General features: G+C 38.8%; 1 protein-coding gene across 4 annotated transcripts in view; it reads right to left on the bottom strand.

Annotated features, from left to right (window-relative positions):
- robo1 (roundabout, axon guidance receptor, homolog 1 (Drosophila)) overlaps nucleotides 1–14,515 on the bottom strand; it is a 57,349-nt gene that overhangs the window by 17,426 nt on the left and 25,408 nt on the right. For all 4 annotated transcript variants that reach the window (XM_056244150.1, XM_056244152.1, XM_056244151.1 and 1 more), the window contains 7 exons: nucleotides 14,047–14,213; nucleotides 13,771–13,892; nucleotides 12,235–12,469; nucleotides 10,052–10,173; nucleotides 6,398–6,569; nucleotides 3,762–3,965; nucleotides 550–576 (listed from right to left, as the gene is read on the bottom strand). In XM_056244150.1, coding sequence (XP_056100125.1) covers nucleotides 550–576; nucleotides 3,762–3,965; nucleotides 6,398–6,569; nucleotides 10,052–10,173; nucleotides 12,235–12,469; nucleotides 13,771–13,892; nucleotides 14,047–14,213 — 1,049 coding nt within the window. The remainder of the gene's footprint in view (nucleotides 1–549; nucleotides 577–3,761; nucleotides 3,966–6,397; nucleotides 6,570–10,051; nucleotides 10,174–12,234; nucleotides 12,470–13,770; nucleotides 13,893–14,046; nucleotides 14,214–14,515) is intronic.

Genomic DNA, 14,515 nt, shown 5'->3' with positions numbered 1-14,515 from the left:
GGGTCCAAGTGTCTTTCTCTGGCATGTAAAAGTCATCCGAGTTCAATCCTCACGCTAGGCCAGTTCCACTCTCCGTCTAATTGGCCACAAAACTTCTGATGTCACAGCTTCCTATCCAGCGTTAGCGCTTTGATCAGCTCCTTTGCCAGTTCTAACAGCCCTCTTTAGTCAAGCACTCGTTTCTTTAAGCGCTTTCCTCCCTCTCTGTCTTTTTTTTTTGGACTTCTTTTTATGCTGACAAGTCCATGCGAGTGAAGTTCTCTTTGATTATCCATGTAAACCTCAGACTGGGGTTCCTTTCTTGTGGTGAGATGTATTTTTAAAGAGAGGCCGTGCCTCCCACACTTTCGGCCTGGTGGTGTCATGTTTGTTTTGAGTTCTGCTGGGCAGAACGAACGTGACTGAAGCCAGTGTTGAGGGACACTTCATTACAATGGCTGGCAAACATTATACCGCAGTGCACTTTCCAACTCCACTGGGCAGGAAGTCGTCACACTCTAGGGATTGTGGGAATTATGTGCACATGTGCTGTGAGGAAGGTGTGATTACCTGTGGGGGTGAAGGTGAAGGAGGGCACTGCAGACACACAGAACAAAGAGAAAGACAAAGAATTCATCAGATTCACATTTAGAATTTATTATTCCTAAATTAATGATTCATCATAGCAGTACTGTGCAGTTATTGGGAAAAGTTTTCAATAAGGCATTTGCCATTATATTTTAGAGTCTCTGATGTACTGTAACAGGTCTGTTACCAATTACACAGAACATTAAAACCTCATCATAAATACAGAGGTCATTTCATTCTCCTTGTCATCTGATCTCTGTGGTTTTACAGTTGTGGGTTTGTGTGTTTGATTCACTCTATATATCTGTATAGAGGAGAAAATATTGATGTCTAGATATTAGGGTATTCAGAGTTGCTTATACTTGCCCAGGTCCAACGAGTTCTCTTTACTATATTTTGTCACTATATTGTTAATCTATAGAATTTCCCCTCAATTTATATGCATTTTTATCATCCGCCAGGTGAAAATAGCAAGTTTGATTACAGCACCAATAGTAATACTGATACTTGCCACAAAAGCTCCATTAAATGTAATTTAAACATTTTTAAATAAAAAAAATATATTTTATGTTACATAGTATTATTACAATAAATAATTCATATAATTATTTTAATATAATGCATTTATTTTAATGTAATTTAATAATAATACATTTTTTTTTTATATAAAATATTTTATTTATTAAAAATTTTAATTGTATTTTTATTAGGGCTGTCAAACGATTAATCGCGATTAATCGCATCCAAAATAAAAGTTTGTGTTTGCATAATATATGTGTGTGTACTGTGTATAATTATTTTTAATACATAAATACCCACACATGCATGTGTATTTAAGAAATATTTGCATGTATGTACTGTATATAGACTGAATGTAGCCTATATATAATGTATATTTTATATAAATATAAACATTATATATATATAAAAATAACATATTTTTTTAAAATATATACATGTGTGCATTTATATACAAAATAATTATACACAGTACACACACATATATTATGTAAACACAAACTTTTATTTTGGATGCGATTAATCGTTTGACAGCCCTAATTTTTATCTATTATTTTATTAAACATTTTATTTATTTATATTAATTTAAAAAAAAATATTTAAAATAAAAAAATATTAATTATATTATATTAATCCAGACACGTAACATCAGATAGAAAGCATTCGTGCAAGGCTGCACTTAATTAACTATAACTTAAATCTATTATAACACACATGCCCCTCGATCTGATCTAAAATCTAGTTTCTTTCATGTTGATCAAAGGCTCCAATAAGCAGATGAACACGGCTGAATTAATCTGAGCGATATGGGGTCAGAATTCATAATAAACAGCCCATCAGAAACATCAAAGTATCATCGGCGCAGGAAGCTGTTGCGCGTGATTCCATCAGGATTGTTTTTTTGGCAGCGTTACATCGATACATCAGAATTCAACACCTGCTGTCTTCACCTTCTCATCTTCGCATATTTACGGGAAAACAACCTTTAAAATTGTCAGCCGCCGCCGTCCATTTCAAATGTCACGTTTATCGGCTGCGCTCGTCTGGTTCTTGGCAGTGCTCTGAGAAAAGATGAGTCTAATAGATTGGCCCGTTTTTTTTATTTTTTTTATGATTTTATCCTGTATGCATGATGGTTTTGAAGCAGAAGTAGATTGACGCTTGGCAGGCCAAATGCAGCATGGGAAAAAAATATCATTTGATGGACGATAAGTAAATCAAATCTCGGAGGTCTGGGGATGATCTGTGTATTTAAACAATTTATCACACACTCACAGGTAAACACGCATGCACATACTCTCTCACACACTGCAAGATTATACATCTCTCCCAGCCGCATCACGCCGTTCCACCCGGAAAACAGATTACCACTTCATGTGTTTACTATTATACACCTTTGCTCAAACACGTTCACGCTTAAGAGACTGGCAGCGACCGGTTCAAACATGGCAACCTGTGGATTCTTGTGGCTTGCAGAGCAATACAAAAACTGGGAACGTCTTTAGCAGCTCAAAACACACTAAAACCAGAGGTCAGAGGCACTTCATGGTGTTAAAAGTCCCTTTTTCAGGCACAAAAATACACTACTTTTTGACATACTTTCTGCAAGGCATACATACTATCATGCGCAATGTTATTGCTTCTAAGACTAGATAACACGGTTATAACTAACTAGACTAAGAGATGACTAGACTAAATAACATTTCTTTAAGTTTGCAAGCCATACAAGCACATATCCACATGTAATCCTTATAATGTTGAGCCTTGTAATTAGTCTTTGTGTTGTGTAAGATATGTTGTATATAATTCCACTAGCATTTAGAAAGAATGTCTCTTTGAAAGCTGCCTGTCAATCTCGTGCGGTCGTCGAAACAAGAAGTCGTCGAGTCATCCCGGTAAATGAATTCAGGTGCTCTCGACCTTGAAAAATGGACATATTCATTTTGGCTTTTTTTTTGTGCTCTTGTGGTCGACACGTTCAATTAACTTGAATGCGGCCCAGCCTTGGGAGTCTATGAATGCTAACGCTAATGAATGGCTTGGATCTTTTCCTTTAGATTCCTGCCAATAAACATTCCATTAGCTTCATGTCCTTGAGACACGTTAGCTATACCAGCATTGTTCCGTTCACCGTCTCTGTCTTCTCTTCAATAAAGGAGAAAACCGAAAGAGAGCTCTGAATTTTCGACTGTAAGGAATTCATTGTGATTCATCAGGGTCAAAGGAGGAAACGGCTTTTTAAAACACTGGACCACAGGGAAAACAAAAAAACAAAAAAACGATTTCTATGGCAGTGAAGGGATCAGACTCATATACAGACTAAGTCAAGTATTTTCATACTAGCTTTAATAAAAGAGCCTTACGTTTGGGATTAAACCCGAGACAACACAAGCCAAACACGACACTACCAGAGGAAGAAAAGAAGATAGTCGATAGTAAAACGATCAAACATCTGCCTCTGACTAAGACATGAACACACAGACTCCATATTAAAAGATCAGATGAGAGACACGCCACGCCTTCTTAATAATAGCTCATAAACTCAAAATTATTAGGTTGGGGTGACTAACCTCTTACTTATGATATATTTGATGTATTTTTAAATCGTTATATGCGAATACACTGTCAAATCAGTAGTTTAGCATCAGCAGCGCTAAAGGAAGCTCTGGACTGACCTTTACGGATGCCGGCGTAGCTGCTGCTCAGGCCGTTCCTCTTCTTCCGGTGCCGGTAGAGCCAGATGCTGAACACCATGAGGATGATCCAGCAGGCCGCGCCGATGCCCGCGATGAAGGCCGGCTGGCGGACCACGTCCGAGATCTGCTGAGAAATCGTGTTCTCATCGTCCAGCGGCGGAGGAAGAACACGACCCGACGAGTCTGAGATCGAGACGACGAGAAATGAAACATTTGACATAAACCATATCACTGATGCAAAAATTAAAGGACTATTCCAGGTTAAATAGTCAGCAGCAAAAAGTGTTTTGTACTTTTTTTAATCTAATGTAGATACATGTAATATTAAAGTCAATAAACAATATTGTTTCGCATGTTAGAACTCGTCTAACTCACAATATTCCTTTGAATGTATCAAATATTTCACGGATGATCGTTTTAACAACAATTATTTTGATATCAAAAATAATACTTGACATTATAAACAAAACAAGCCATTATTTTACTTGAAACAGAAAACAGCAACAGAAAACTATAGCTTTATTTAGCGCGGTTCATTTCGCTAAAGTTGACTTTGAACTGGAATAAGAATTAGAATGGAAAGTTCAGTGCTTTTATCTATTATGTAAAAGATAAATTATGAATGACAAGACATTGTCTGTCTGCAACCAAAAAAAAAACAAAAAAACTTCCCTCTCTTATTCTTTTTTACATTAAAGAGAAACTAGGGCTGTCGACCCACAATAAATTTCATTCTGCTTGACTTGTTTTCCTCTTCCTCCCTGTTTCATGTGGGCATCACTTTCATCATTTGACTATGTTCAGTTCTTTTCCAGCCGGGAGGCAAACAGCTTCCTCCGAAACCTGAGCATCTCTTCCTCATCCCCCCTGTATTCCCCGCTCCGTGTTTTTTATTTTTTTAAAAAAATTTTAGTCTGTTCTTTGTGCTTCCTGTCTCGGAGGTTTTGTTTGTTGTTTGGTCGTGACTGAGACTCCGCTGAGAAGCTTAGGCCAGGACAGGTGCGTAGGCTGCAGAGATGCAAGAAAGCCCACGGTGTGACAAATGCTTTTGAGACCAGCATCCTCTGCTTCCAGTGGCCCTTGTTTACCTCGCCGTGAGGCTACAACTGCCTCTACTGTGGATCTGTATGTGAGGTTACAGCTCAACGTCTTTCAATGTGGGACAAGTATTAGTATTACTCACAGCATGCTCATTAATCTTTAGTTATATTTATCCTCATGTATTTTTGAGGTAGTATTGTATATTATTACATATATTAGTGTTTTAATGAAGATGCTACAGAAAGGTGTTTATTTCGTTACGTAGTTGAAACATTTGTTGAAAAACATTTATGCGTGTTACATATACTTTATCTAGTCTTGGTTGGTTGTGGTAAATAAAGTTAAAGTGTTTCCACAGTTATATATCACATCGTTCATCATTTTCAGTAAAGTGAGCACATATCAAACGATCTGTAACAGACAAAGCGATGGTGACACATGGTGAAAACATTGTTCCTCACAGGTGTGTGCTGTGGCATTACTGTAGGATCCAATATAGTCGTCACTGCATCATCTTTCATTTTCAGTCTCTCTGAAAATCCGGCATCGAACTGTCTTGTTTAAAAACGAACCCGCAGTAAAATTGTCTTGCTTTGTTAAAAAATAAAGTTCATCCATGTTTGGGATCACAAGGAAGGCAATGCAAAGACTGTTCTTCACAACCTGGAACTGCAAAACGTCAGACGTTGCTGGAGTAATCCTGTGTTTGCGTCTCTCTCGTATTTACTTGTATGACATGCGCCGATGTGGGCGGGGCTAAAGAGGCAATATGTCGCACTATTACATCATACTTGGTTTCAATGAGAGCGGTTTCTTTTGCACTAACAAGGAAGTTTAGAGTTTTGAAACTTACAGGATATTGTATAGTACATGATTGACATCTTAAATGTCAAAAGATCAAAGAAAATGTGATTTCTCAATTCGTGACTCCTTTAAAAACCAGCTCATTCTACAATTGAGAACATTTACTGTAAGCTCGAAAAGTGATCAACCGTTTTCCTTGGACGTGTCTCTCTTTGTGCATCCATCACGGTTTCAGAATACTATTTAATCTCTTTCTGTCAGACGTCTGACTGTTAAATAGTCTCTGACGGCACTGTGATTGACGTCTTATTAAAATCAGATTTGCATAACCGGATGGCCTATTATCCACCTGTATGCACTGGCACAAAAAAAAAAACAGGCTGTGCCACAATCATTTCCATTCAGAGCGGTTTAACCATTGCCACCGATGTCTTGAGGCTGAACAAGTTAAAGCTGGTGAGTTTATGAAGAAATAAACTTTTAAAGCAATTAAAGGCTTTAAACTGCACCTTGTGTCTCCTTTATTCTTCGATGAGAACTCTGATAAGGTTGTTTTTGTAAATTACATACATTTTGGAGGCTAACCACAAGGCTGTGCCTCAACCGTGCCGTTCCCTACGTTTTTTTTAAAGAGAAGGCTCAAATAATGTCCATTATCATCAACCGAGTGTTAAAAAGGGCCGGTAGCTGTATCGGAGTGTTTGTTGTGTTTCAGTAACCCATTATCAAGAGAATCAGTATTCAATCAGAACAACATAAGTCCGACTCACCCAGCTGGAAGGACGTGGCCTCGCTCTTGACCCCGGGACCGGCCCCGGTGCTGGCTGCCACCTCCACCCTGTACGTGACCCCTGCGACCAGGCCGGGAATCAGAAGCGAGTGTGTAGAACCGTCCACAGTGCGGTTGATGTGGTATCGGCTTTCGTTACCAAGACACCAGATCTGAGGGAGGAAACGTGAAGAAAACAGGACGGGAGACGAGCGTTTAGCACTGATTCATGTCCAATAACAAGTCTGATCTGAACGAGTGAACCTTTTTAAGTGATGCAAACACAGACTAACCGGTCAAAAGTCGTACTATTTTGCACATCTTCAAGAAAAGTCTTGAAAAAAAAGTGAAATAACACAAATGGAAGTATAGGAATTATGTAGTGCCCACAATATTGTTTTAGTTAGAAACAACACTTTCATTAAACTAAAGAAATTAAAATGTAGGATTTATTATTATTGTTTACTTATTTTATCAAAGAACTCATTGAAAGCAGTTCAAACAAAATAATTGTATGATCATGAGAAGAATACATTTAGTAAAGCGTGTCCAAACCTTTGTGTAAAATTATATATATATATTTTTAATTAATTTAATTTTATATCTTGTGTAAAAAACTAATTTCAAGCATTTAAAGTCTTTAGAATAAAATATTTGTAATTTCAAGAGAAGCATAATTTCACTCAAATGAGACCAAACCTTTGTGTAAAAATATGTGTATTATGAATTAATTTATTGATTTATATATTTTGTCTAAAAAAATCATGTCAAGCATCAAAGGTCTTTAAAACAAAATATGCTTAATATAAAGTGAAGCATAAATTAAGTGTCCTACAGGTATGTGTCAAATTATTATTATTATATTTGTTTCTAAAAACTAATCTCAAGCATTTAAACATGTTTTGATCAAAATATCTGAAAAGCATCAATTCATTTTTGTCCAATTCAAACTTTTGTTTGTACAAACAGACAGATAACATACAAATAACTGTATCTAATGTTACATATAAATATCTCTCGTCTGAGAATGTTGACTGCCCTTTTAAATTTGACTGAAATGCTTGTATTGAAAAACGTTATATTGGACTAATGATCACTATGATATAGTGGTGTTCACTTTGCATACCAGTGATTGTAAAATAATGTTTGTTAGGTATAGAAATGGCATATTTTGAATTTGGATATCTGGGATATGGTCGTTGGGCTACTTTTGTAACGCAGATCTGGCAACCACCTTGCCGTCAGTCGTCCAGGATAAATTCACACACTATCATGCAGCGCTAAAGTTGAGACGTGTCATGAAAACAAGATTCACCACCTACAATAACACTCCCTATCTGTGGTACCGACATCTGACATGAAAATGCAGTTTTCTTTGTTTTCATTGCGCGCAGTGAACCCTGGTCTGTTTCCTCCTCTCGGGAAGCTCAGCCAGCCATGCCGTCCAAATGAGCGTCAAAAGTGTGTGTGCGACCCTGTGCGTGAGCAGAGCTTGGATCAGCCACCCTCACCCTAACACAATCACAGGCCCGGCAGGGGTCCCATTCACCGGAGTGAAATGTGATATAGCCCCCTCTCTGACCGCCTAACTTCCATTATAGGGTCAGCGCACAGGTCTACACTGAGCTCAACGGAATCACACATAGCAACAAAATGCTTTTTTACATGTTTTTCCATGCTGACGTCCATCTTTTCAGAAACGCAAACCAGATTTAGACATCCCCGAAGGCTTCAAAGAAAGAAAAAAAAGTGGATTAAGTGTAAAAAGAGCGAAAGTGAGGTAACGAGAAAGGACGTTCTGAGGGATCTGAAGTTCTCCCGAGGCACAACGGGGCAGAAAAAAAAATAAGTGTAGGCCTACGAGAAAAGTGATTAGTGAAAAATCCTTCTCCGCCCAATTTAACAAGCATGAAATTACTCACTACCTTCTCTTACACTGCCTGAAAACATTTACCTGGAAAATTAAGTGGGACCGAGCGACTCAAACCGAGCCTCTTCCCGTCAGCCGCGGCATACGAACTAAACGCTGAAACGACGCAAACCCATTAAAATCGGAGAGCCTGCGAGGAATATCGTATGAGACGGGCTCCGTTATCCTGTTTGGACAAGAAAAGCACATCAAGACATGCAGAAAGAGAATAAAGGACGAAGAGTATACACTAGGAAATCGTTCCCGCAATCATAATTGTATGTCTAGTCATATTGCAAAAGTACATACTAGCAAAGGGGGCACTAAAAGACACAAAGCGTCTACAAAAAAAACAAAACTTTTTTTAGGAAAAATAACGTACCATGTTTAAAAGGGAACATTTTGCCACATTAAGCAGTCAAATGGATATTTTGATGGTCAAAAAGAGCATAAAAAAAATAAATAAAAAAAAAGATATTTTATAGACTTCATAGCAATATATATATATGCAACACTTTACTTGAAGGGGTGTGCATAAGACTGACATGACACCTTCATAATCATGACATGACATATGTCATGAATATGAAGGAGGTTTTATGCATGTTTGTGACAACTGTCATTAAGTGTCATTCGCTCAATTATGACATTTTTAATGCAAATATGACATTGTTTGAGATGTCTTTGTTATGACACCTTGACATAAACCAATACATCATAACCTGTCAGTGTCTTTGTCATGACAACTTGACATTACTAAGACAACACAACCTGTCATAAACATGACATAGCAGATTAATTATCAAACTTAAGAAACCACTTAGCTTTATTGGTTGAATTTACATTAAACTGTCAGGTGGTTGGTTTTGACATTGGCTGTCATTAGGCATTATAACTGTTTAATGACAAATTCAATTTGTACCACTGTAGTTGAGGTCACGAAAAATATTCATGACACAGTTATAATGGCCTTATGACAGCCAATGTCAAAACCAACCACATGACAGTTTAACTTAATTTAATGTCAAGGTGTCATGACAAAGACACTGACAGGTTATGATGTTATGGTTTATGTCAAGGTGTCATAACAAAGACATCTTAAACAATGTCATATTTGCATTCAAAATGTCATTATTGAAAGAAAGACACTTAATGACAGTTGTCATAAACATGCATAAACTCTACTTCATATTCATGACATGTGTCATGTCATGGTTATGAAGGTGTTATGCCAGTCTTATGTACACCCCTTCAAGTAAAGTGTTACCATATATATATATATATATATATATATATATATATATATATAAAGCTGTTATTATTATATAGGCCTACACTTACTACATAGAAATATATATATATATATAAACCTACAAATATATCAAAACATGCTTATAAGGGAATGTTTTGGCACATCCAGGATATGGAAATACCCAATATGAGCCTATACTCCCCCTCTATGAGCGCATCTGTCTGGCGAAGGTTGTGGTAACACCTTATGTTAACCACTAGATGGCAGCATGTCACAACAGCTAAAAACCCCTCAAAGAAAATCAAACCAGTATCCACTCTCTCCATCCCTTCACCACCAGCACATCATAAAACAAACCGACTGTGACCCAGTAAATATAATTTCCTCTTCCACTTCCTATTTCCTTCCTCTACTTCCATCCATCACTCTATTGTTTTTCCCCCCCACACTCTCTTTGTCTGCCTCTCTCATTGTCTGTTTCCTCTGGTTCGTACCTTATACTCCTGCACCAGGCCGTTCTGCTCCTCCTCTGGGGGCGGTTGCCAGGATACCAGGATCGCTGTGCCGTTGTCTCCGCTTCCTGTTACAGTGACCCCCCGGGGACCGGCACTGGGCGCTGCGATAAGAGACACGAGCGGCATGTTACACACACACCTTACAATATTCTATACAACATCTTCAATTATGAACATATGCATGTACATGTGTGCACTTATAAACAAACATTATGTACACATGCATATGGACTATATGTCTCAGTGCAATAGCTTGGGTATATGTGTGTGTTCTCCGAAACACATGTAAGCACTCATTTTAATAGTACACACCCAGCGGTATAAGTGAACTTAAATAATGAGCGGCGACTGCCAAGCAACATGATTCGGGCGTCGCAGTGCCAGATGCCTACTTGAGCTCAGGGTGAACAGAATGTTGTCACTGTACTTCACATAACTATTATCCACTTAATACAGACATCAATGTTAACACAAAGCCCTGGAGTGAAACATTTGTTTTGCGTTTGCCGTCATTTCAATATTTGTGTTTCAAACTAAAAAAAGCAGGCGCACAGACAGGAAAAGTTGGAGCAAACCGAACTCGCTGGCGTTCTCCAGAGCCACAGACGGACACACCCTCAGAACAATTAGCACAGCAGTCGTTTGAGCTGGCGCTTTTTGGCTTCTCGTTGTCGGCTGCTTGGCTTGCCTGAAGCTTTTTTTTTTTAAATGGCCTGCTTTGCCCTCACTCATGGGCCACAGACCACACGTTAACATAAATGAGAACTACTGAATGCAGGCGAACGCCTTTCTTACTCTGGAGAGGCCCGAATGTAGCCTGTAAATGTGATCGAAACAAACCCACAGAAAGCCTTGGACGGACAAAGACTCACAAACTATGCCAAAGTGCCAGTTTTGTGGAGTATCCTCATAAGAGCAGTCTTAAACGAGTTAAATGAAGTCTTAAAAGAACGTAACGAGTTGTGAGAAAATAGGATGTGCGTCAGATCCGCGTGTCATGTGCTTTCGGATCTTAAAGTGACAGCAGCCTAATAAACTTGCTGCTGTCTGTCATTAAGGGTAATTAAAGAAAAAAAGAAAAGAAAAAGTAAATCACTCACTGCTCTTGACTGAATAACTGATTGACGGCACTAATATATGTATAGCATTAAAAAAGTAATAAAATTTTGTCTGAAACAAAAATATTTAAACATGCAAGGCAGCAAATCCCATTCATTTGTCATATCACATTTGACATCCCATGAGAAAGGAATGGTGGGACATTAAAGGTGCTCTATGTAACTTTTAGCGGCTTCTAGGGGTGATGTTTCAGATTGCAACCAAATTTTACAAGAGCGCTCGTGCTCGAACTCATAGACAATACCGTCTATTACGCAAATATCTCGGCGAATACTAGACGGATTCGGCGAGCACCGAGCTCGTTGGGACCATCTAGTCGAGCTGAAAAGAACCATATAAGTTCCATAGTTTTTGGTGGTGTTTTCGCGGAGATATTAGCAGAAAACCATCGGGCGCGCTGCAAAATTGCGGACGCCGGTGACGTCACGATCTTTGAAGAAAATCGCTCGTATCTCTGGAACGCAAAGACCCAGAGAGCTCAAATTCGGGGGAGGAGGTCCCAGGGGAACCCTTGCCCGAACGCTAGAGTGGCGGGCCTCGGGGATGCCCCCTACCGGATCGCCGTTCGCTGGGACCCCCGATTTCGAACGGCTATAACTCGGGGAGCCGGGCGAGTTGGACCTCGGGGGTGGGCTCGTTCGAAAGGCCCCGTCCAGCACTACGAACGATTAGAGTCTTGGGAAAATTGATCAAAGATTGACTGAGATATAAGCCGAAAAACGTGCGCCCCTCAACCGGACGTAACTCCCTGACCGTCTACAATAGACTGTATATAAGGAGAGAGGCTCGGGAGCACGCATGCACGTCACATCCGTTGGATTTCGCGGTAAATCCGACCCGGAGACTTCACATAGAAATAGGAATACTGGCCTTCAGAGGTAATAGCAAAACTCGACAAGTGGATCATTTTAATGTGTGATTACAACCCCTTCACACACAGGCAATAAAAAAAGGATTCAGTTTAGTAGAAAAGTTACATAGAGCACCTTTAAGCTTTAAAGCACACAGAGCACACGGTCGGATGGGCGGAAAGCTCTCCTCACCTTCCTCGAGGGTCTTGCCCACTTTGATGTCGCTGTCGGTGCCTTGGAACTCGTTGAAGAAAGGTCGAACTTTGAACTCATAGGTCACGCCCTTCTTGAGCTGGGTGACGACTGCGCTGTGCTCCCCCAGGGTTCGAACCTCAAACATGGCCCATTCCACACGCTGCTGAGCGCCCTCCGGGGACGGCCGGTACATCACCTTATAGCCCTGGATGTACTGAGACTGCTGCTCCACCTACAGGAAAGCACATGGCCAAAATTCAGGATCACCCAGGACTAGGACACTAGGAAGCTGTAAAGAAAGCTAAACTATGCTTTATTATCAGACATATTTATCATTTTTATTTATGTACTATAACTTTGGTTACAATTACTTATGAAGATATAAATATACTGTATTTTCCAGAATATATAAATCACTTTTTTTATCATCTGAAATGTGCTGCGACTTGCTGGTAGTTCAGTTTCACTTAAATAATAAATTCACTTAAATAAATTTGTTTAGGCGTTTATTATAAATATTGTTTGTAATGCATACCACTTAATATTTATGTTCTGTCTGAATACCGTTAAATTGAAATAATTTGTTGTTGAGTACTTAAAAAAACAAACATTTCTAGGTTTAATTTGCAAAAATGATATTTGAAGATTCAGATTTGAGCTTCTTACTTTTTATGTGAAGGGATTTTCGGTAACACTTTACAATAAGGTTCATTAGTTAACAACCTTAGTTAACATGAACTAAGAATGAACAACACACGTCTTCAGCATTTATTAATCTTAGTTAATATTAATTTCAACATTTACTAATCAATGATTACGATAAAAGGTTGTATTTGTGTACTAACATGAACAAACAATGAATTTTTATTAACTAGTATTAACAAAGATGAATAAATAAATACTGTAACAAATGTATTGCTCATTATTAGTTCATGTTAGTTAATACATGACCTAATATTAACTAATGAACCTTTTTGTAAAGTGTTATTTTATATGTGATTTTTCTATCAGAGGTGTTCAGCGTTGGGATCAGTCCATATGGCGGTGGAGGGGGGAGAATTGAACACGCTTGTAAAGACTTTAATCAATTCTTGATCCGCCCCAATAAAAGCAGATGTCGTTTCAGCTGTTTTTGATTAAATACGTATAAAGTGCAAACAACACAACATGTTAAGAGAGAAGCATGCTGGGAATATTTCTGTTTGTGTGTGCGCGTGTTAGTGAGGTGAAAGTCTGGACGGATTTAACCTCGACTTCAGCTGTTTGAACAAAGATTCATTTGTTCACTACCACAAAATGTGTGAAATTTACGATTAAAATCAGATAAAAAGCTATTTGCCAGTGGGTTAAGAAAAAAGAACTTTCCAGTTACTTAGTTACTAATTAGTAACTTTCACGCAAGTTACTTTTTCAGGGAGTAATGCAATCATGTAACATGTTAAAAGTACCTTTCCCCCAACACTGGTTTTGACCAAACAAAATGTTAATTTTTATGCGAACTCTCCGTTTAAAAGAAAATGTGGAGGCACTTACAGTCCACTGGACTCTGACGGAGGACGATGAGAGAATTGTGGGATTGTGGAGGTGAATGACAACATCTCCTAGTTCCCTCTGGATCTGGCCATGCTCCACTCCCTGACTGGTTGGTGGGACGTCTACTCACATAAACACAAAGATACGTTTCTAAACACAAGCATATATGCATATAACAAAACAAAAAAAACAGAATACACAAAACAGCGATGAATAAATGTAAATATTTCAAACACATGACAGGATACTTGTCTGTGAGGTCAAAGGTGAACTGACCTTGTGTTTTGACCGCGTCGCTGATGGGGCTGGGGTCGCTCAGGCCGTACGCATTGGCCGCTCTCACCAGGAACAGGTAGACGGCGCTGGGCTTCAGGTTCTTCAGGACGAAGCTCTCGGTCTTCACGTGATCCGCGAGCGTCTGCCAGCTGCTGCCCGCCGCATGGCTGCCGTCCATACACACATCAAACGTGAGTATTTATACTGCAAATTACTGCAGCCCACACTTTATATATTGAAATATCGTTACTACAAACATTATACTAAACAATGAGGTTAGCGCAAAATGCCGGGCTTATAGGAAAACGCGGACATGGGTATGATTATTTATGACATGCCGCAGCAAATGGACTTGGTATTTACAGAACCCCCATTAGCTTGTGAACTGTATTTACAAAGGTTGTAAAACACACGCTTGTACAGCCAAACCAACCAATGACAAATAAGTATACAGTCAAAACTGATGATG

This window comes from Rhinichthys klamathensis, unplaced genomic scaffold (genome assembly GCF_029890125.1).
Source record: "Rhinichthys klamathensis goyatoka isolate OS25496 unplaced genomic scaffold, OSU_Roscu_1.1 h1tg000933l_1, whole genome shotgun sequence".
NCBI classification, from domain to species: domain Eukaryota; kingdom Metazoa; phylum Chordata; class Actinopteri; order Cypriniformes; family Leuciscidae; genus Rhinichthys; species Rhinichthys klamathensis.
This window is presented reverse-complemented; position numbering and strand designations above follow the sequence as displayed.